The 24,658-nt window shown below is 40.6% G+C and overlaps 1 protein-coding gene across 8 annotated transcripts in view; it reads left to right on the top strand.

The window, feature by feature from the left end:
* Nucleotides 1–12,804: 12,804 nt before the first annotated feature.
* The window catches only part of TRIM9 (tripartite motif containing 9), a 71,135-nt gene continuing 59,281 nt past the window's right edge, over nucleotides 12,805–24,658 (top strand). For all 8 annotated transcript variants that reach the window (XM_060693775.2, XM_060693769.2, XM_034433360.3 and 5 more), the window contains exon 1: nucleotides 12,805–13,794. In XM_060693775.2, the coding sequence (XP_060549758.1) occupies nucleotides 12,955–13,794 (840 nt within the window). In that variant the 5' untranslated portion in view covers nucleotides 12,805–12,954. The remainder of the gene's footprint in view (nucleotides 13,795–24,658) is intronic.

Here is a 24,658-nt window from a genome sequence, read left to right as displayed (position 1 = left end):
TTCAAGGTGGATTTTGCATAATTCCAGCAGTTTTGGGACTGACTAGTGGCACTGACACTATGTTGGGGAAAGATCAGGGGTGAAATCCAGCAGGTTTTTTTTTAATTGAAATTTATTATAATACAATACAATACAATCAGTCAGACAGTGTTACTTTTTCACACAGATTAGATCAATTCTTCCTTTATGTTTCATAGTTCTAGATACATATATATATCTTAAAATTTGTATTAACTTTCATCTCTTTTTTATTTGGTTGTCAATCCACCTGTACCAATCATCCCACATCGTATAGTATTCTGAATCCTCTTTATCATTTAATTCTAACGTTAATTTGTTCATTTCGGCACACTCTAAAACTTTCTGAATAATAAGTTCCTCTGGTGGTATATCTTTTCCTTTCCAATATTGGGCGTATGCTATTCTTGCTGCAGTGAGTATATGTATAATTAAATATCTTCTTTCCCCCCCCATATTTAGTCTTTAGTATTCCCAGGAGAAATGTTTCAGGTATCAATTCAATTTTTTCATTAGTTGATTCTTGTAGCCAATTTTGTATTTTTCTTCAATACCTCTTCGCTTCGGGACAGGACCACCACATATGAAAGAAGGTACCTTGGTGATATCCACACTTCCAGCATTTGGGGCTTACATTTGGATAGATTTTTGCTAATCTCGCAAGTGCTAGGTGCCATCTGTATAACATTTTATATTGGTTTTCTTTATATGTTGCCACTTTTGTTAGTTTGTAATTTCTATTCCAGATCGTTTCCCATTCATCCAAATTTATATTATATCCAATATTTTTGGCCCATGCTATCATTGGCTCTTTTACTACCTCTTCCACCCTGTCAAACTCTAATAGATAGTTGTATAGTCTGGACCTATTTTCCTGGACCTATCAGTAATTTGTCTAATCTATTTGTTTCCACCTCAATACCAAATTATTCTTTTTTTTTTTTTTGTATCTGGATTGAATCTGCAAGTATGGCCACCAGTCAATATGTAGAAATCCAGCAGGTTCTGACAGGTTCTGGAGAACCGATAGTGGAAATTTTGAGTAGTTCGGAGAACTGGCAAATACCACCTCTGGCTGGCCCCAGAATGGGGTGGGAATGGGCATGAAGGAGTGGGGAGGGAAGGAAGATTTTGCAGTATCCTTCCCCTGCCACACCCATCAAGCCACGTCCATCAAGCCACACCCATAGAAGCGGTAGTAAAAAAAAATTGGATTTCACCACTGGGACAGATCATCATGGAGGAGATCTATCTATGTTTAGTAGTTCAGGCAATGTTAAATTTGACACTTATGGCTTATTATGCTGCACAAGCTAAACCCATTCTGATTTACAACATTCCATAAATCAAATATGACACAGAGTAGGGTAAAGCTGCCCAGATTCGCTTTGCATAATGAGATGGGCAACATATAAATTTAATAAATAAATAAATAAATAAGACAAGAGAGCAAGTTTGGCGTGATGGATAAGGCATCAGGCTAGAAATGGGAGAACATGAGTTCTAATTCTAAAAGTGGTTGTATGGTGTTGGACTACTCATTCTCTCTCAATGCCTTGGTAGAGCCTTGGTAGTACAGTGGTCTAAGGCACCCTGTTATTAAGCTGGTTATTAAGACCAGCTGCCTGCAATTACTGCAGGTTCGAATCTCACCAAGGCTCAAGGTTGACTCAGCCTTCCATCCTTTCTAAGGTAGGTAAATTGAGGACCCAGTTGTGGGGGCAATAAGCTGACTTTGTATAAATATACAAAAGGATGAAGGCTATTGCTGAGCACATTGTAAGCTGCCCTGAATCTCCGGAGAAGGGCGGCATATAAATCAAATTTAAAAAAAAATGCCAGGAAGGGGACAATGGTAAGCCATTTCTTGTCAAGGAAACAGCTAGGCCTTGTCCAGGCAGTTGTCCGAAGTCAATACTGACTCAAAAACACCCTTCAAAAATGTGTGAAGATCAGGTCAAAAAGTCTGATGACATGTTGGGATGTCAAGAATTTTTTTTAAAATTGTGCCAGCTGGTATGCAAATGTATTTGCAAGAGACAAGACTATATATGGTAATATCCTGAATAATAATTTTTGTAGAGTCCTTGGTACTCTCTGAGCTTGATTATTTGTTTGCAGTCATTTCATTACCCAACTAGGTAACATCATCAATGCTGGGTTCATTACTCAATAAGGTAATAAAGTGTCTTTAAGCAAATGACCAAGCTCAGAGGGTATCAAGGACTCCACAGTTCAGTTACATATGAGCAGCATATATTATCATCTATTGGAACAGTTATTTTTATTAAACACAACCTATTCCAAATACCTAATTATAAAGAATCTGGTTTTGTAACCTGCAGTTTGAAGGCCTTCAAACATCTTGCTTTTAGCTCCTCTGCTAATTAAATGTGGCATCTTAGAACACTGTTACAGAACCATGATTACAGATTTGAAGATGGATATATTCGATGACAGGATGCAGTGTGCCAGAATTTGCCATTTAAGGTAATACTTTTTTATTTTTAGCTAATTTGGTTGCTATGACAGCAATAAAATTTCAGCAGCAGGATAGGAGAGAAAATTAACTTTTTTTCTGTTGCCTCCTACTCAGTGTATCCTAAAAACCCTACAGTGGAACAGATTGAACAAAATTAGATTGCAGACATCCTGAATATTCTCCACCAACAAACTAACATGCTGACCTACTTTTCCTTATCTAGTTCATTGAATACATTGTCCTCAGAGCTTTTGGTCCACTCAAGCCTTGATGGACATTTTTTTTTAAAAAAAAATCAGTATTGTCCAAAGGTTTTTGTGATGAACACTGAATAATAAACAAATGATGACTCATGTTAGTTGAAAATCATAGGACTTGAAAGTTTATGATCCCAGGTGGAAGCATCAAATCAGGGAAAATTGCTCTAAAGAACATGGCAGTCATTTTGCATGCACCCATACTTTCCTTACTTGGCTATGTTATTTCTTTAAATTACACAAACACTTTAAAATTTCCTTGACTAAAATTAGTGTTCCATATCCAGTTAACATGCTAATTGGAAGCAAATTTGGGGAGGATGAAGAGAAGACTGTCCTGGAAAGGATTTTCCCCCCACAACCATTTTTATTCTTTTTGAATAGCTTTTAAATAGATTATTTCAATGTTCTAAAGGTTACATTTGTGCTTTTGGGAGTTAATGATATGACTATAAAAATAAATTATATCCTGAAAATCATGGATTATCTTTGCTCTCTGTAAGCAACTGCTGGGAAGAAGATCAAAATGCTAAATTGATTGGTAATTTTGAGTAAAATGGTATTAATCTCATTCATGTGTTGATATATCACCAGTGAAGCAGCTGAAAGCTAATGGGTCCAGAATTATGTTTCGCAGGCCTCTGTAATGAACCTTTTAGGGCTAAAAAATATTACTTGAAACATTTAGATTATTCTCCCAATTTTGAACAGCATTATATCTAATCACATAGCACAGGTTCAGGGTACTGTATAGCTAGCTATACATGCTTCAAAGTCAATCATCTATAACTAAGAAGAATTGTTGGAACAGACTAAAACTTTTCTAGTCCTGTTTTTGTTCCCAAAAGTGACCAATAGATGTCTCCAAGAAACTCCCCCAAAAATATGAGAAATAGCTGTATTTTCCTGTTTTCCCCCAGGAATTGATATGCAGAAGTAGACCTGTTTTTATTCCTGGATAGGACTGATAGTGGAATTCACTCATATGATGAGACACTATGGCAGTGTCCTTTTTCAAATCCTAATTGCTATTCTAAACACAAGGCACGGATCTTACAACTATAAAAGATAGAAAGTACAATGCTGGAAAGGCCATGACTTTGATGACCTATGGTACTACAATTGAAGGCTCTAACTGCTGCAGATTTTGTTGGTCTAAGTCCATTTTTCTGACTATCAAAGTGAGCAGATTCCAAGCATTATTCTTTAATTTCTGGAATCAATTTCTTATACGGAGGCAAATCCATGAGATGTCCTTCTTTTCACTATCCTCTTGGTGCTTTTCCTGGGTGTGCTTGTTCTTATGTATGTAAATGAGCAATAAACTAATGGCTGAATGAATCACTGCTGTTTTTGACAGGTTCCTTGGAACTTAGTTACACAATCTGACCATTCTGTCTGGGTTAACTGGAATTATGTAATCTTACTACAAGTCCATTTCATGTCTTCTCACTGATGCACAGATTCTTTTCAAACTTACTTTGAAGTTGAAAAAGATATTTTGATGCTCACTTGCTCTAGTTCAGCCACTAGTTTGCTCTTTGCTTCTGCCTCATTTTAGCATCTAGTTCCTGGAGAGTCTCGCAGCTCTTTGTTTCTGTCTCTGATCCCACCCCAGACTGCTCTTAACTGCTATGTACTACCCCAGCTAGAAAAATTAAGCAATCTGGATTGAACAATGTTTCCTCTCATCCAATGATGACTTCTGAGAAGGGAGAGAGAGAGAGAGAGGGAGGGAGAAGAGGAGGAGGAAGAGGAAGAGGAAGAGGGAGGGAGGGAGGGAGGGAGGAGAGGAAGAAGAAGAAGAAGAAGAGAGGGAGGGAGGGAGAGAGGAGAGGAGGAAGAGGAAGAGGAAGAGAGAGAGAGAGGGAGGGAGGGAGAGTGTTGGAAACCTAATTGCTGGAGTGAGATAAGCTACTTACTTAATGTCATTAGCAAACCAGCAGGCCAGTTTTTAATTACTACTTGATTCAAATTAGGAATAATTAAAAAGGTGTCTGACAATTTGGAAGAAAGTGATAGGGCTCCTAAGATTAATGGGCTGTAGTGTCACAACTGACCTTTTACCTGTATCACAGTTTGAGCTGGGCAACTTCTGTCTCAGACCTTTCCTTTTTCATTTAGGAAAGAAGAAGGAGACGCTGCGATGGAGACTTCCTACACATTTAATAAATCAATGACAATGATTAAAGGGATTTTCTCTCTCTCTCTGATAGGATGATCCAATGAATGGAACTTGGGTAGATTTCAAACCTAACTGTACAAAATGTGCATTCATAATTAGTAGAGTTAATTGTCTTAAAATGTAATAGATGATTAACAACTGGTTTTAATAGCAAATTTGATGAATTTATAGCAAAGAACAGGAATCCAATGGTTATTCGCTTACTGCATTCTTGCCAGTACTTAAGACCACACACACACATGCACACACATTTCTTTCCGTTATCCTTGTAACAAACCTGTGAAATAGGTTAGGCTGAGAGATAGTGACTTACCCAAAAATTTTTAATGGGCTCCATGGATGAATTGGGGCTGTAATCAGTGGTGAAATCCAATTTTTTTTATTACTGGTTCTGTGGGCGTGGCTTGGTGGGCATGGTGTGGCTTGGTGTGGCTTGGTGGGCGTGGCTTGGTTGGCATGGCAGAGGAACAATATTGCAAAATCTCCATTCCCACCTCACTCCAGAGGTGATATTTGCCGGTTCTCCGAACTGCTCAAAATTTCTGCTACCGGTTCTCCAGAACCTGTCAGAACCTGCTGGATTTCACCCCTGGCTGTAATAGTAAAGGCATTTTCATTGCCTGGGGCAGTTCACTTCTAGGCTGGTGACCCCCAGGGGGAGGGCCCTCTCTGTGGGGGCACCTACCCTCTGGAATCAGTTGCCCCCAGAGATAAGGAGAATCCAAGACCTTAGTGCCTTCCGCCATGCCCTTAAAACCCACTTTTTCCAGCAAGCCGGGCTGGCTTAAGAAGAAATTTTAAATGTTTTAATTGGTTTGTATTTTTAATTTTGGGCCAAATTTATATATATTTTAATTGTTTTTTAATATTTGTATTTTATGTTTTTTAATTCTGGCTGTACACCGCCCTGAGTCCTCAGGGAGAAGGGCGGTATATAAATTTAAAATAAATAAAATAAAATAAATAATGATCAGATGCTGGGGGGAAAACAAGTCATTTCTGTTACACTCTGCTTATCTGTTTGGCTGGATGAAGAACCTAATTCTGGACCCTTGGAAGTAAAAAAACAATTTCTGTGATTTTATAATGAACTAATCCAACTTTATAGAGAATGTTTGGACAAGAAATACTTTGGGCACAATGCTCTTACTGCCGAATTGGGAAGGAGGCATGATTCAGGCAAAATGGCTGAGTCATACATCTTGGCAAGGAAAGCAGCTTTCCCAGAGAATGGAGAGGGCACTCATTAATGAGCTCAGAGTGTTTTAACGGATGCCCTGTTCTTGTTAAAAGTCAACATTAATCATAACACTATGCCTACACTAAGGAAACGGATCTTTGGTCTTGTATCTATAAGGAAATGCTTCAACACAGGAAGACTGCATTCCTGGACTTGGATGACCATCAGGGGAAAGCAAAGAAAGAGCTGTGTATCTCCCTTTGTTGTTATTTAGTGATGATTCTGCATTAAATCCATGCTAACATGGATACACTGCGTTGTTGTTGTTGTTGGTTTTTCAAGTCAGTGTTGACCCTGGATATGTCATTGCAGCTTTGACAAGATTTTAAAATTACAGAAGTGACTGGCTCAAGGTCACCTAACTGGATTTGTATCAAAGGCAGGATTAAAATTTTAGTCTCCCAGTTTCTAGCTTGATCTCTTAACCATTACACCAAACTAGCTCTTTACTTCTGCATTGCTGGATCCCAAATCCATTTATTCCACTAGAGCATGGGTGTCAAATTCAAGGCCCGTGGGCCGGATCTGGTCCTCAGGGTATTTAAATCTGGCCCATATGGCCGGCCTCGAAATAGCAAAGAACTGGCCCACAGTGCTTCTGGCAGCCAAAATGGGGCACAGAGGGGCTGCGTGCAACCCCCTACATCCCATTTTTGGCCTGGATAGCCTCCTGCAGCAGTCTGCTGGCCAAAACGGAGCATGGGAGGGCCACACACGCCCCCCCATGCCCCATTTTGACCGGCAAGGTACAGCAGGAGGTGTCTGTCTGTCCCATCTCCCCCCTGCCCTCCCCACAGCTGACCCACAGAGGAGAAGTACAATTCTGATCCAGCCCTCGAAGAAATCCAGTTTGACACCCCTGCACTAGAGCAGGGGTCTCCAAGCTTGGCAACTTTAAGACTTGTGGACTTCAACTCCCAGAATTCCTCAGCCAACAAAGCTGGCTGGCTTAGAAATTCTGGGAGTTGAAGTCCACAAGTCTTAAAGTTGCCAAGGTTGGAGACCTCTGCACTAGAGGAATAGAATGGTTATATAACTGTTGATATCTAGTTGGAGTTTACATTGGTGCCTCCCTGCCTCATTATCCCCATTGTTGGCAGATGATCCAATTTAGCCCCAATATAGGCTCTAGATCAGAGCCCTCTGCTCCAGTTTTAATCTAGCCTCATTAATGCCCAATTAACATAAATGGTGCCATCATCCAATTGAATACCCAAAGATTGAATACTAAAGAGAGGAGCACCTTGGGAACAAAGATTTATTTTCAAGGAGCACAGTATATCTTGGTAGCTTTGCAATCAAAGTTTCAAGAGTACTAGTTAAGAATAGGATAATGATAGGGTGACTATAGCTTCTTGTATAAAGCCTCTGCTTGAAGCAGTATCTAAAACTTGTAATTCTGTGCTATTCTTGTATCTTGATTCATGTCTATCTTATAGATCTCTCTAGAATCTTGGCTGTTTATTTTCTGGAATCTAACCTTTACTCATTTGTTTTCGTCTTCTGTAACCCTAATTGTGATAAAGACTAATTTGACCTCTGCATCAGCTTACTGATTATGCTACATCACACTCTTTTTATATAATTATTGTGGATTTTCATTTTAGCATATATAAAAATGCCTTTAGTGGTCCAATTTCAGAATTCAAGACAGGGCAGTGGTACAAAAGCAATACATAAAAAAAAGGACTGAAAATCCTATTCTGAACTGAAAGAAAGACCAACTCAAGCAACAAAGCCTAGTGGCATATTACTATATAAATAGTTTCCATGCGTTTAACATTGCAGAGAAATTACTTTTGAAGAAACCTTGATTGGAACCTTCTGTTAATTCACTAAGGTTTGTATTTAGCAGAGCATAAATATTTGAGAAATGCCAACCCTTTAAGAGTATCTAAAGAAAACTATTTAAAGACCCAAAGAATAAGAAAAATTAATTTAGAAAAATATGTTTTGTAATAGAAATGTGAGCCACGTTGATATAATGGTTAAGGCACCTGGCTAGAAACCAGGAGACATTGATTTCTAGTCCTGCCTTGGGCACAAAGCTAGAAAATTGCAGGGACTTGAAAACCTGCTAGCTAGCTGGATAGATAGATAGATAGATAGATAGATAGATAGATAGATAGATAGATAGATGGATGGATGGATGGATGGATGGATGGATGGATGGATAGATGGATAGATGGATAGATGGATAGATGGATAGATGGATAGATGGATAGATGGATAGATGGATAGATGGATAGATGGATAGATGGATAGATGGATAGATGGATAGATGAATAGCCAGCCAGATAGATAGATAGATAGATAGATAGATAGATAGATAGATAGATAGCATATGTCTCATCAACTTGATAATCATTCAGTTGCAGTTAAATAATCTAACCTTTTCCATGTATTTTGGGCTGCACCTCTATTAAGATTTTGCCAGAATCATACACAACATCAAGCATCATAAGAAAGTTATAATAAACATGCACACATCATGTTAGCATTACTGGCACCTTTAATATGGGGATATCCCACAAATACAAGGAATTTGGTTAAATTTGTTCACACCCTTCCCTTAATTTCTCAGGGACATAGCCTAAAAACAGTTTGACGTTTCCTGTGTTTGGTCCATTGTTCAAAAAAAATCCAATGCATTCAATGTTAAAATATTTTGCTTTATTCTCTATTAACATGGGATAAATAGGGAATGTACAATCAATATGGATGGAAACTTATCAAGGAGAGATCCAAACTGGAACTAAGGAGAACTTCCCTGACAGTAAGAACAATTAATCAATGGAACGGCTTGCCTCCAGAAGTTTTGGATGCTCCAACACTGGAGGTTTTTATAAAGAGATTGGGCAACCATTTGTATGAAATGGTATAGGCCTCCTGCTTGAGCAGGGGTTGGACTAGAAGACCTCCAAGGTCCCTTCCAACTATTATTCTATTAAATCTTTGTGGCAGAGGATAGGAGAAGAAAGAAGGAAAAGGGAAGAACGTTAGAGTCTCAGACTTCCAATCAGAGGGAAGCAGAGCAAAAACAAAGGAGTCACTTATCTTTGCACTTTCCTTCTAGAGACCAATAGGATGAAAAGTGCAAAGAGTTTTTGCTTCTGGCATTTCGTTGCCAACAAAAGTGTTCTCAACCCACTTCCTCCTCAAACTGCTGTCAGAACATTTGTATGATCCATAATTTCCTTAGAAAATGCTGTATGCCAACTGGTTGTTCCCTTGAGTTGGTGTTTTTTAATCCTCTTTACTGCCACATCTAATTAATGAACAGAGTCCTGTTATCCTTTGTGCAGCAAACCTACATGAGTGTTCCCAAAGTTTCTTCTTTATCAATTTAAGATTGAGATGCCCACAGACAGTGTTTACCAATTTTCATTCTTTTGTTTTATCACAAAGCTCAGAAAGTTGCTTTTGAAAATGGAAAGAGTCTCAGGATGTTAAGGTGTGCCATTATGTCTTCAAAAAACCAAAGGAGACATACAGTAGCCCCGTCACAACAGCAAGATCTTGCTTCTAGACCAGGGGTCAGCAACCTGCAGCTCTGGAGCCGCATGTGGCTCTTTCATCCCTCTGCTGCAGCTCTTTGTCGCTGGTCAGCTCCACAATTGATTGGGCTTTCGGTTAGGACAGGTAGAGGAAAAAGGATGCCGCACTAGGAGTACACTCTATGGTGGGGGGAACCAGGCTCCAAAATGCACGGGGGGTTCCGGTTAGGACCTTTGCGGCTCTTTGAGTGTTTAAAGTTGTTATCCCTGTTCTAGATCAAGACACATAAGGAAAACAAGAAGCAAAACAGAAACTGCATACCCAAGGAATCAGGAAATCTTTCCAGCTTCCATTCATTCCTGAATCTCTCCGAAGAGTTAGCAACCAACCAATGAATGAGTACAGTCACATTTAAAAGTATTGTTGCTTTCATAATCAAAACAAGAACAATCAACATTTTGTATGACCCAAAGCCTTATTTTAGCTAAGTAATAAAGTTGCTGAGATGGTGTGTCTGGGAGCAAATTTCAGGGTTATATGATATATATGGCCAAGAGAAAGGGTTAGATAAAGAGTAGACTGTGCTTTCCCCGGTTCTTGGCAGGTTGGTAATCAATTTGTATGTTAAACAGAACACTCCCACATTTCTTATCCAGGTTTGATGAAAAATGATCAAGGCAATCGTCAGGAGAGAAAAAGAGAAGGGGTGGGGGATGATTCTTTTTCTCACCAGAGGAAAGGTAGATTTGGAATGAGGGGAAGAATGCAGCTAGAAAAAAAGCAATCATGATTACAAATGAGCATCAGGATAATGTTTTCAAGAGAGACTTCAATAATACATACACAGGATCTTGTAGTTGATTCCAGCCAAAAATGACCATGTGTTTCTCCCTATTATATTCATTAAAGCATCAATTTAGCTCACTGCTTTGAGCTATTTATAAAAATAATAATGGTCGGCTAATAATAAAATAAAATAAAATAAAAGGCCAGAGTGAAGAAATTGGGATTTCCTGCTAGCAGGAAAAAAACAATTAGACTAATTAAAGCTGTCCTTTACAACTCGGGTATGAATCATGGGATCTGGGATCTGAATCCAAATTGCCAATGATGTAGTCATTGTTTGGTTACAGCTGTTGCAAAATGGATTCTATTGGGGATTTTAGTTTCAGATACCCAAATGCCATCATATTGGAATTTTTCTAATCTACCAGCCTAAATTTATATTCTTAAGAAACAAAACAAAAGCCCTTCTATTGGACCTTCATGCTGCCTAGAATGATGTCTTTTTCTAGGAAAAAAAAAACATGAAAAGTTTGAGTTCCCTGGTTTTTTTTAAAAAAACCTCAAACTTGTATGGTGCTATTTTTAGAAACTTGGAAAGTTTTATAATACTCTTTTTGTTCTTACCTCCTTCAATAATATCATTATGAACAAGTTTGGCTATCTGACTGGTCTCAATGATCACTCAATTCCAGATTATTTGTGAAGGCAACTACCTAGTTCAAAACTAAATTCTTGGCTGACCTCACTTTACATATGCTTCCATAGTGAAAACTGCCTGTGTACTTTTACTCTCTCTTTTAGTCTCAAATCACTTACTAGTTCATGAGAATATTTGTCTTATTATTATTCCCAATGCTGCATTGGGAGCCTCTAACACGTAACATTGTCAAATACTTTTTAGAAATCTTTGCATCATTCCTGTATTACATTTCTTACTAGTGGGTTAGAATTACATCTGCTGAAATTATGCTACTTCCTCTAGCATAGTTATGTTGAAAATATATGCTGGTGACCAGCTGAGGTTTGTGGTGGTAATGGAACATATTATCCTGAATAGTCATACTGCTTTTGAGCTTTGTGTGTGTTTCTCTGTCTTTTGAGTTTATGAAGATAATTGCAGGTTGGTTTCAAATTCCTTTCTAGGATATAGGGATTGGAAGCCTGGTTAACAGAAAAGTGCATTGTTCTGAATAATGTCACATCCTCATCCCTTCCCTTTGGAAAAAATGGAAACAATGATCAAGCAGACATGTGAACACGAAATAAGGAATGTTGTACTGAGCATATGTACTGTATTTAAATTCAGTATTTTAGCATTCAGCACAGTTCTGTTCATTACAATCAAGAGAAAGAAAAATGAATGGATGACTGAATGTACAGAACGTACCCTCTGTTATTGAACTGTGAGTGCCCTCTTAGACAAATGTATGGAGAGAACATGATAGAGGTTTATATAACATAATAAATGGCAGAATAAATAAGACTCAAGAATTGTCTTTGTTTCCTTCTTTTAATCCTAGTTGGGCTTCCAGCAAATAGATCAGATCATCTTTTACCCAGTGGCATAATTTGTTAGAATGTTATGATGGATGATGGATATTCTGAATACTTAAAATTAGACAGTGTCAAAGAAAAGGACAGCAAGATTGAGCATCCAATATAACTCTAAATGAAATATAATCTCCCCAACCGGATGCTCTTCAGATACGTTAGATTAAATATCTCAAAATTCCCTGCTAGCAATCTCCGGCTGGGAATTGCGTGTTTCTGACCAACCCATCCTATCAATTTGAGAATTCCGATAAACTACTTGAGAGGCGGGGTACTTCTGAATGCCAACCGGTGCGAAGGAGGAAAACAGAAAAGGAAGGCTGTTGCCATTAAATCTTCTATTTCCGGCAGGAGAAAAAGGGAGGCGGTTATTAACGAGACTAAGAATTAACTGTTTAGTTTAAGGGAACGGGGCATTTGCAAGGAGTGTCTCCGTGTTGTCTACCCCAAACACTGTCACATACACACACACACCTTCTCCTCCCCCCCCCGCCCCATGATCCCCAATTGCAAGTCCGAGGATATCTATCAGGCTCGGAGGCGCTCTCCGCCTTCCACAGCAGTTACCTCCGCCCGTCTCTTATTCATGCAGAGGAGCAGGCGGGGGTGAAAAGCGAGCCGGCGAAGCGAAGTATCCCAAAGCAGGCGGGGGTCTAGGAGACTGCCGTGGTCCAATGGCGTCTCAGCGCTCGGCGCAAACGGCCAATGATGAGCCAAGAAGGCGGAGCTCCCGAAGCGGTGGGAAGGCTGCAGGAGTTCAGAGCTGGCATTGCTTAGCTAGCTTGGCTCGAGGTGAGCCAAGCTGGAGACGAGCGCGGCTCGCTTGGCGGGTTCGCTGTCCGTGGTACTGAAAGCGCGCCCACTGTCCAGCCTCTACTGTCCTACTGGCGGCCGCTGAACCCGCGACTAGAAGGCGTCGAGAGACACCCCCCCTCCCATGGAAGAGATGGAAGAGGAGCTCAAGTGCCCGGTATGCGGCTCCTTCTACCGGGAACCTCTAATCCTACCCTGTTCACACAGCCTGTGCCAGGCATGTGCCCGAAACATCCTGGTGCAGACGCCAGAGACGGAGTCGCCTCAGAGCCGACGTGCCTCGGGGTCAGCTGGCTCCTCATCCGACTATGACTACCTGGACCTGGACAAGATGAGCCTGTACAGTGAGGCAGACAGCGGCTATGGCTCATATGGGGGCTTTGCCAGTGCACCCACTACACCATGTCAGAAGTCACCCAATGGTGTGCGTGTCTTCCCTCCAACTGTCCCGCCAGCTGCACATCTCCCACCGGCTTCAGCCACTGCCTCATTGGCACCGGTGCCACGCAATTCCTGCCTCACCTGCCCGCAGTGCCATCGCAGCCTGATTCTGGATGAGCGGGGCCTTCGTGGTTTTCCCAAGAACCGTGTCTTGGAGGGTGTCATTGACCGTTACCAGCAAAGCAAAGCAGCTGCTCTGCGCTGTCAACTGTGTGAGAAGATACCCAAGGAGGCCACAGTCATGTGTGAACAGTGCGACGTCTTCTATTGTGACCCATGCCGGCTGCGCTGCCATCCACCACGGGGCCCCCTGGCTAAGCACCGTTTGGTGCCTCCAGCTCAGGGCCGGGTCAGCCGGAGGCTCAGTCCACGCAAGATCTCCACTTGCACTGACCATGAGCTAGAGAATCACAGCATGTACTGTGTGCAGTGCAAGATGCCTGTCTGTTACCAGTGTCTGGAGGAAGGCAAGCATTCCAGTCATGAGGTGAAGGCGCTGGGCGCCATGTGGAAACTACATAAGGTCAGTCCTGTGTTGGGGGCACTGAGTAATGAACAAAGCAAGTATGATAGGATACCCTGGCAAAGGATGAAAATCCTTGATTCAGCCTTTGCGCTGGGTCCCTGTGGTCTTTCTCTTAAGTGTCCATTGATCTCTCTTCCATTTTTCTTACACTTGTCTTTCTTTCTCTTACTTTTTCTCTAAAACTATTTTATTCCAATCCTCCTGTCTTTATGTACCTTTTTTTTTACTGGTTCTCCATAAATGTTTACTGGAGTACAACTCCCATCATACTCAGCCAATGATGGAGCTGTAGCCCAACAATGCCTGAAGGCATGCTGTGAAACACAGCAACAATTCTGGTCTTCCTTCCCTCAGATCTTGATTTCTTCACTGAATACTAAATTCATAATCCTTCATGGCTAGATGACTCATTCATCAATCTGTTAGTCTATCTTTCTTTTCCACCTCTCTCCCCCCTCTTCCGTATTTTAAACATTTATGCAATATGTAGTTTTCATTATCATCAAAGAGCTCCTTCTTTACCTTTTCATCATTTTTCCTCCCTTGATTTCCTCCATCTTATTCTTCCTCCTACCTCTAATGAGTCAGTCTCCCTAGCTGTAAACAGATTTCACTTCCCAGTCTTTGCTTCTCTTTGCTGGACTGCTAGCTGCCTATCCTGCCAACGCATGTATGTGTTCTGAGAATGCATCTTGATTTTGTATCCAAGAAACACCTGCGCTGGTGTGTTACATATTTTGCCCGGCCTGCCCATCTTCTTTGTTGGCTGCCATTCAAGTGTTTGCACCAAGATGCCTGCAGTAGCAAGCAACAAGATACTGGGGGGCTTGGTGGGGTGAGTTTTACACTGACAGATGAATGCAGCTGGGGGAGGAAGAGGCAAAAAATCAGGAATGAGATTGCTGCATTTCCCCAGTATCCTATGCTCATATTACTCCTAAAATTAACTGGCCTTCCATTTCCTTTTAAATGTCCCTTTGTCCTCATTTAGGCAACGTTATCATGGACTTCCCTACAGAATCTTTGTACAGCTAGAGGTTGCCAGGCAGATTCTAATCCCTGAAATAAGAAGAGCAGGGCTTCTACCATCACCTAACTCTCTTTGTGCTAATATAATGGTAATGAGGACAGAGTTTATATTGCTTCAATGATGGCTGGATGATGCTAGAAAACATTATAAATCACTAGTGAAAAAAATGGTCTGAATATAGAAAATGGCTCTTCCTACTTCCAAATACGCAACGAAGTGTGTTGTTTATTCTATAAATGGAGAAGGTATTTTGGACACAATTAAAGGAAGATTGTGTTCAAAACAGTCCCTTCACCAGTATTAACATAGAGCACTGACATAGATCTCAGAGTTTAGTCTGTCTCAAATTAATCTCTCAGTTGGCTAGCTGATGAGGAAAGGTCCTTGGAGAAAGGGGCATACAACTAAAATGAAACCTGTTGGGGGAGACTTTAAAGGTAGCAGAATGTGTGGATGAGATGTGGAAGAAAGAAGCTGTATAAGAAGAAGCAGAAAGAAGCTGTATAAGAATAGATTTCTTTTCTGAATGTGAATTGCTTCCTCTGCCACGAGGAAGGTGTATTTGCCTATTTCAGTTTCTCCATTTTTAATTTTTTCATGTACTGTATATCAAGTCTGATGTGTTCAATTTAAAAATTCCTCATCTTCCAAAATAATGTTTATACAGGGGGAAAAAAACTAGTTTAGGTGCACAGTTCTACTTATATATGTCTATTGTCCAAGTGAATCTACTTTTTACAAATAATTTCCCTAATAGAAATTTGTACATAATTCTCACAAATATATAGGGGGTTTTGTGCAGATTTTCCTTTTTATTGTGGTGTGTTGCTTGCATAATTGGGAGAATTATTAATTTTGAATGATAACTAAATTTCAGGTTGTGTGTTGCTTTGAAAATGTGGAATTAGACATGTTTGCACCTGATTTCTCCCTATCGCTACTCTGCTACTTGGTAATGCATTTTCTTCACAAAGTGGGCTACATATTCATGACGTACTAGAAGCAGGACCAATATGTGCAAAGCTGAAGTGGAGATTTTCAGTTCATAGGGTAGCAACACATTAGCGTTTATAATGTGTTATGGATAACACTACAATACAAGATATCCCCAAAGTCAGTGCAGTTTTAAGCTTTAAAAACTTAAAACTGCACTAAGACTGTTGGGACACTGTATAATTCTTATGACTACACCAGGTAGAATTCTAGTTAAAAGATTCTACACCATATATTGTAATCCATATTTTACTTTTTTCTCAATTCCTCCACCCTGAGCTTTTGTAGTGTTTTTGTTTGGTTTGAACTGAGTTATCCCTCAAAACATAAATGAGGAGAGCAAAAGGGATGTAATTTTTATCTCCCATTTAAATGTCCATTTCTCCTTTCCACATGCTTGTCACCCATGTCTGATTTTTCACATAGGATCTGGCTACAGACCTTCTGAGGTAACGAGGCAGAGATATTTGATTACAAAGAGGATGAATATCCCCTCATCCCATATATACCTATGGAACATACAGGCATTTTTACTACTCCTTGCTGTGCTATCTGGGTACAGAGATAGAATTGGTATTTGCAGTGTTACGTAGCTAGGATCTGGTGTAGAAGGTGATTGTCCTGTAACATCTGCCCATAATCGGCTAAAATAAACAACACAACAAACAACAAACACTTCATGGAAGCTAACCCAAATGAAAACCAAGGGGAGCTTCAACTGCACCACTGAAGCTAAGCCACCATCTCAACTTTATTGATCACACCTTGAAGACACCATAACTTGTTTAAGTACCCCTGGGTTATAGCCAAGGTTGGCTGGATCGAAACCATGGATTAACTTGTCAGACACCTGCCGAAGTATCACCTGCTGACTTTTGGTCTCCTAGTTCGGCTGCTGGTCTCATTTTTTACTTTGTATGCAAAGACTGTGAAGAGTTAAGCAGAGTCCTCCAATGGTCTCATAGTCTGTTCCTTAGCAATTATTTTAGAGCAGAATTTCTCAGCCTCAACAACTTTAAGATATGTGGACTTCAACTCCCAGAATTCCCCAGGCATTGTTGCTGACTGGGGATTTCTGGGAGTTGAAGTCCACAAATTTTAAAGTTGTTGAGGTTGAGAAATGTTGCTTTAAATTAAGGCTGAAAGGAGAGGGTAAATAAGTGGGTAGAGATGAAAAAAGTAAAAAGAAAAACTATATGCAGGAGAAGGGTCTGAGAGCATCTCACTAGGGCCCCGCAAAATTGGAAATTGCTAATAGAGAGGAAAAATGAACTTTTCAACTACTTTCCTTTGCTTCCAATTGGTTCTGCCCATTAGGATATAATGTAAAAAGCCCTTTGTGGCCTCTGGCCAATAATCTTTTCCTGTCGAAATAGCAGCCTAGGACTGACCTTTGTAGCTACATTGACATTGTTTCAGAGCTGGCTATAGTGTCAGGGGCCTGTTAACATGCTTTAACCATGGGAAATTGCTTCACAACCAGCACAGGAACAAAGCTCTGTTTGTCTTGGCAAAGGACAATGTTTACTGCTCAGGCAAGCAGAAGGAAGGAATTCCTCATAATTTATATGTGTCAACGGCTTACACAAATAACAATAGTTTAAACTATACCTTGAGCATCAGTGCAAATTCAATAACCTTTTATTTTATCCATATACTAATTTTATTTCATATTGCTAAGCCACCTCACTTCCAAAGGCTTCTGGGCAGTAAACAATTGAATAAAAACAAACACATTTTTAACAGATACCAGCTGATATCGTAGACTTCTCATTCCTATTTAAAAAAAAACATTATGGTGCCCCAATCAATTGGATTTACAGCACAACGAAATAGGTTTTAGCCTGCTTATGAAAATGTGTGGGCTAACTATGACAAGATCTGCCATTTGGTTACCTCCCCATATAATCTGGAAGTGGGGCAGACTTAAAACAGTCTCTCTTGTGATGACTAAACTGGGCCTACAGATTCTATTCTGGCAAGGTGCTGGTTGTTATATCTTGATGCTCTGCTATGTAAGACTTTAAAAATAATGACCAGAACTTCAAATTGGGTTCAAAGTCTACTGCTAGTCAGTGTTACGAGTATAAAAGAGATGTTATTCTACACTGGTGAGATTGTCTCATCAGGACTCTGGTTACCGTGCTTTGTCCCAGCTATCGTTCTGGATTATCTACAAAGGGAGCCCCACAAAGACTGCATTGCAGTAGACCAGCAAGTCTATAATTAAACACATGGATCATGGATACCAAAACATCCTTATAAGGCTATAATTGGTACACCAACCATATCTGGATGAAGGCACCGCCCCCCCAAATGTCTGTTACATGAGATCAAGATTAATTTTTCCTTCCCATTTTTTTATTCCCATAGCTTAATTTCAAGTGCTTTTAAAGTCAGCTAATAAATATTAATCACAAAAGAAATGAAGCTACACTTTATCACACATGCACAAATATTAGCCCATAATCCAGATTGGTTTCAATAGTAATAGCTGTAAAAATCTACTCCTTGGCTGATCCTAGAAAACAATGAGTAGATTTGAAGGTGGAGAACTCAAGGCTGGAGGTTCCAAAGAAAACATCCTCAAATGAAAGCAGTACTTGCACTGTTGTTAAACAACAACCCTACATGGGTGTGTCTATGGAACTATGTCAACCCTTTGAGTTAGGCCAGACTTGAACATCAAAGCCATGAATAGTAAACCTACTTTTACTGTAAGATTGCAATAATAAACTTTTGCCACTCTACAAGAATGCTAGGGAGGATCAAATCTGAAATGCTTTCTCCATCCTCATTCTAGCTTTGGCCTCAGATTTATCTGACCATTGCCTTGGTCAGATAAGAGAAATCTTCCTCCTCTTCTTCCTCCTCTTCTTCAGCATTATCCTCACAGTCCATTACAAGTTGTGACACTTCATGGATAACACTTCATCAATGCTGTTGATGAAAACATGGTCAGGAGTTGCTGTATGCCTCTATACACATTCTCTCCCCTCCCCCTCACTGGGGAATGCCTTCCAAGGCCATTTTGGCCGAGGTTGCTGGAAAATCTGAGCACTTGGCTCCTGCAGGTGCCTCTGGCTGCTAATGCCTGACTGAACATTATAAACAAACACTTTAATTAAAAACAAAAAAACAATGGCCCACTGGCACTCTGGTCAATTTAAACCAGGAACAAGAGCCAGGTTCTGTCCACTGTTGCTTGCTCATTCTGTCCCAATAAAGGGACATTCTGTTTCTGCCAATAAAGAGTTTTGGATAGCCATACTTTCTGTATGCCAAGGGCTAGTGGCAGGTGCTGTTAATTGCAACCAGCAGAGCCATCCTTTTGCAAAACCTATTCATATATTCATATTCATCTTCTTTAAAAATGGTTAGCGAAGTCTTGCTATTCTGTGCTTAGTGGGACATGAGGACTAACCCTCTACACTGGCACCTGATATTTGGGTAAATATAAAGGTGGTTAAACCCTGCATTATGGATATGCAAGAGACGGTGATGGTAGTTGCCTGCTTTGAAAACTAATATACAGGCCACTCTTCTTATTTGTTGCTCTTTAAGTACCTTCTCAAAACCCACAAAAAGTGTCTCATTCTATCCATTTGGCATGATTGTTCTGCTCATCACAGCCCTTAGCAACTTTCCTGTCCCACACAGACATATTGTATACTAAATTATATACATACTATAAACTGTATATGCATATTGCAGGAATTGGGTGTGACTAGTCTAGAGAAAAGAAAGACTAGGGGATGACATGATAGCAGTGTTCCAATACTTGAGGGGCTGCCACAAAGAAGAGTGGGTCAACTTTTTTTTTTTTTAATTTGATTTATATGCCGCCCTTCTCCGGAGACTCAGGGCGGCTTACAAGGCCTTAAGCAATAGCCTTCATTCTTTTGTATATTTTATACAAAGTCAGCTTATTGCCCACACAAACTGGGTCCTCATTTCACCTACCTTAGAAAGGATGGAAGGCTGAGTCAACCTTGAGCCTTGGAGAGATTCGAACCAGCAGAAATTGCAGGCAGCTGTGTTAATGACAGGGTGCACTAAGCCACTGTACTATCAAGGCTCTTATTTTCCAAAACCCCAGAAGGCAAGACAAGAAACAATGGCTGAAAACTGACCAAGGAGAGAAGCAACTTGGAATTAAGGAGAAACTTCCTAATGGTGAAAACAATCAACCAGTGGAACAGCTTGCCTTCAGATGTTGTGGGTGCTTCATCACTAGAGGTCTTTAAGAAGAGACTGGACAGCCACTTGTCTGGAATAGTATAGGGCTGTGTTGGCAAAGCTATGGCACGCGTGCCAGAAGTGGCACGCAGAACCATTTTTCCGGGCACGCGAGCTGTCACCAAGCTCACCTGAAAATGTGCATGCATGCACGCCCCAGCTGGTGTTCAGGCCTCTGGCACGCATGTGTGCAATTCAGGGGGCCCAGCTGGTCTTCGGAGCTCTCCTGCACATGTGCATGTGTTTGCGCATGTGTGTGAGATTGTGCGTGCATGCACAGGTAGCGTTTGCACACATGCATTCATGCACGAAAGCTGTGCACATGCACAGATGGTGCAGTTGCGTGCGCAGCACATGGGGAGGAGCCGCACGTTACCACGGAAGGTACGTGAGTGCACGCAGCGCGCGCTGCGCATTCTTGTTCGGCACTCGGTAAGTAAAAGGTTCGCCACCACTGGTATTGGGTCTCCTGCTTGAGCAGGAGTTTGGACTATAAGACCTCTAAAGTCCCTTCCAGCTCTATTCTGATTGATTGATTGAATGCAATGCAACCAAGGTATAATTGCCCACATTTAACCCACATAAGCACAGCTTAAAAATCATAATCATCCTTTTAAAGTGAATTAAAGTAATACTATTTTTGTTGTCCCTGAATGATCAACTGTAGGTCCATCAAGAGCCTAAGAGATATCAAGGGATTGGTGACAATACACAGCAGCTAAGATTCTAATAAGCTCCTGATATTGCTTGGATTTTCTGCTCGGTGTAGAGAGACGGCATATTTCCTAATTATTGTTACACGCACACTCTTTCTCTCCCACATATGCAAACACATGGCTGCATTTCCTTCCAACTTGCTTTTCTAAAAGCCCACCCTCAGCCAGTCACATACCCAGTGGGACCAGAGGGAGTACAATTTGCTCATCAAGCAAAGTATAATTAAAGCTAAATGTGGAATCAGTTTGGTTGGGGGAGTGAGGATGCCTGGATGCCAAACCCATTAGTATTAGGCACAACACTGTGCAAATGTTGTGGAGGTTGGTGCACAGGAATACAATCACGCCCCCACAGATCCTTCATCCATGCTATGGCTTAGCACACTGTGTGACCCATATCTGGACAGCACATGTGAGGGGCACATATTTATAGGTGCAAGAGGGAAAATATTAAGGTACAACTGGGCATACCTCTCTTCTCCACGCTCCAGTAAGCCAAATGGGCCTGTAAAGAGATATGCACATTTTAACCTCCTCGGGCAATCAAATGCCGGAAAAACATTGTACACCGAAGAAAAAGTAATATGTTCCTTTCTGGAACACACCTAACTATAGTACCTCATTCTGCATTCTATTTTCCTTTGACATTTGAAGCTGGGAGCCCTTGGCTGAATGGCTGGTGCTTTTAACTAATCCTCTCTCTGTTCTCTTGCCCTTTCCCTTCCTCCACCCAGCTCCTCCTGCTTTCCTTTTAGCTTCTCTCCCTTCCTAGAGGCTTTTTCACTCTGCTCCAGTAATCTCATTTCTCCCTGAAGCAACAGTGGGCATCGAGGCACAAAGGATGGCTTGCTAATTACAATCTGGGGGTGGCGGGATCTTCTTCAAGGTCATCTGAGCTCAGGAATCCCTTTGACACGAGAGGCGAAGTGGACAGTACAGGAATCTGACGGTTGGGAAACGCCAAAGGGAGCAGCAGATGATTTAGTCAGATTGTGCTGGAATATTTTTTCAAGAAGAAACAGGAAGGCAAACCATTTCATCTCTCTCAAAAGCTGAAAAAAAATAATCCATCTTTTTAAAAATAATCTCTCAGAGCAGTTGAATGAAAGATGCCTGGAATGAATGAGAAGGGGGGAGGGGGAGAGAATATTACTAAATTGTCCTCATACCTAACAGGCATTCTTGAGGAAAAAGAATGAACTTCTTTGTTTCTGCCTGGATTTTAGGGCCAGACTGGCCCCCGTTCTTCCCATTTAAATCCTATGAATGGTCTCTTGGATTACAGGTAGTCCTCAATTTACAACCACATTTGAGCCCAAAATTTATGTTGTTAAGTGAGAAATTTGTTAAATGACTTTTGCCCCATTTTATGACTTTTCTTGCCACATTTGTTAAGGGAATCACTGTCGTTCTTAAATTAGTAACACGGTTGTTAAGTGAATCTGGTTTCCCGATTGCTTGCCAGAAGGTCACAAAAGGAGGTCACATGACTCCGGGACACTGCAACCGTCATAAGTATGAACCAATTGCCAAGCGTTTGAATGTAAATCACATGACTATGGGGATGCTGCAATGGTCATAAGTGTGAAAAACGGTCATAAGTCACTTTTTCAGTGCCATTGTAACTTCGAACTGTCACTAAATGAACTGTTGTAAGTCGAGGACTACCTCTATTTGAAAAGCCTTTTGTGTGTGGGTGTGGGGTGATCTGTGCCTTCAGATCAATTTCTAGCTCCAGGTGCCTGCCTGGACTACTCCCTGCATTTTTCTTGGCAAGGATTTTCAAAAGTGTTTGCCATTGCTGGCTTCCTAGGGCTGGGAGAGAATGACAGGCCCACTCAGGTGGCTTTGCACCTAAAACAGGATTAGAACTCACAGTCTCCTGGTTTCTAACCTGCTGGATTCAAATCAGTGGTGAAATATAAAATTTCTTACTACCGGTTCTGTGGGGGTGGCTTGGTGGGGGTGGTGGTAATGTGACTGGGTGGGCGTGGCCAACTTTTTCTTTTTTTTTAACTTTTAAAAGCATTTTTTCGGCCAAAGAGGTTGTAGAAAAAATGCTTTGAAAAGTAGAAAAAAACGCCTCTGATGATCGCGTGGCTCAGCTGGGCACGGGGAGCGGGGCAGGGATTTTTGCTACCGGTTCTCCAAATCTCCCGCCACCATTGCTACCGGATCAAGCGATCCGGTCCAAACTGGGAGCATTTCACCCCTGGTTCAAATCTGTCCACAATGTGCGGTTTATTTACAGGGATGAAATGAGGATGGTTTGCAAAGATAGAAATATATGGAGCGATGTAGTGAGTGGTGAGAATATGAACTAATTTTGGGCTATGTTTCTGTTCTTTCTCTTATATCAGGCCTTTATTTGATTTGGTTTACCAGTCTTATTATTCCCTCTGTTTACCCTGAAAGGAAAGAGCACGGTGGTATGTAATATGTGATTTCAAAGCTATGTTCAGACCTTCATTCAGTGAATGGCATTTTTTCCTGGAAGTTATGCAAATGGTCCCGTTCCATTATTCAGAAATTGGACATAGTAAGAACCAACTTCAGTAGCACTGACCAGAAACAACTATGTATTGTACATTTCCTTCTACATTTTATAAAGGTAACACTTTCTGTCATGAGTACTGTGGCTTTGTATATACCACTTTAAAAGGTTAGCATTCTTAACTATACCCTGGATATATTTTGGCCTAGTAAAATCCCAGGTGCCTGCTAAGGGAGGTCAGATTTTATAGCCATCTTAAATTATACCTATAAAACAAATATGCATATAGTATACTCATTGGCATCGTTAGTTCTATTGCTTGTTGAAATGATGCTCCAGTTTCAGTAGGCTTTAATTTTCACTTGCCTTGGATGTTTTGATTTTAATTTTAACTTAATTAACTTTAATTTGGGGGTTTATCACGGACCTTTTATTGTAGTGGTATTGCTGTTAGCCCACAAGAGTGATACAAATAATTAAATAAATTAATTTCTCTGACATCTTAAATTTTAAAGTGCTTTGCTTGCACATAATTCTATGTAAACAGGCCAATCAAAGTGCTTTTTTTAAAAAAAAAAAAATCCGGGCTTTTGTAATGCTAAGTTTTGTGTCTTTTATTAAATCTTGGAATTGCAAGCTGCAGTTGCCAGAGCTTAGATGCGATTGTATCAATCATTTCAAAATTGATAAACAGGCCATTGTTGTACACACTTAATTCGTTAAATGTATTGTTTATTTGTTTATAACCCACCTTTATTATTTTTATAAATAAGTCAAGGCAGTGAGCATACTTAATATTCCTTCCATCTCCTATTTTCCTCACAACAGCAACCCTGTAAGGTAGTTGGGCTGAGGGGCTACCACAATGATGAGGGGGGAAAAGAAGAGCCTTGGTAGTACAGTGGTCTAAGGCACCCGGTTATTAAGACCAGCTGCCTGCAATTACTGCAGGTTCGAATCTCGCCAAGGCTCAAGGTTGACTCAGCCTTCCATTCTTTCTAAGGTAGGTAAATTGAGGACCCAGTTGTGGGGGCAATAAGCTGACTTTGTATAAATATACAAAAAGGATGAAGGCTATTGCTGAGCACATTGTAAGCCGCCCTGAGTCTCCGGAGAAGGGTGGCATATAAATCAAATAAAAATAAAAAAAAAATAAAAAAAAAATATTTTCCAAAGCATCAGAGAAGGCAAGGCAAGAAACAATGGATGGAAACTAATCTGGTAGAGGAGCAACCTAGAACTAAGGAGAAATTTCCTAATGATGAAAACAATTAACCAGTGAAATGGATTGCATTCAGAACAGTGGTGAAATCCAAACCGGTTTGCTCCTGGTTCATTGGCCACGCATGCGCGCTGTGCGCCAAATGCACGCTGTGTGTTCATGCACAA

The sequence above is a fragment of the Pantherophis guttatus genome, chromosome 1 (assembly GCF_059756535.1).
Source record: "Pantherophis guttatus breed Tessera chromosome 1, ASM5975653v1, whole genome shotgun sequence".
Lineage (NCBI taxonomy): Eukaryota > Metazoa > Chordata > Lepidosauria > Squamata > Colubridae > Pantherophis > Pantherophis guttatus.
The sequence above is the reverse complement of the archived record's forward strand: the minus strand, read 5'-3'. Positions and strand labels throughout refer to the sequence as shown.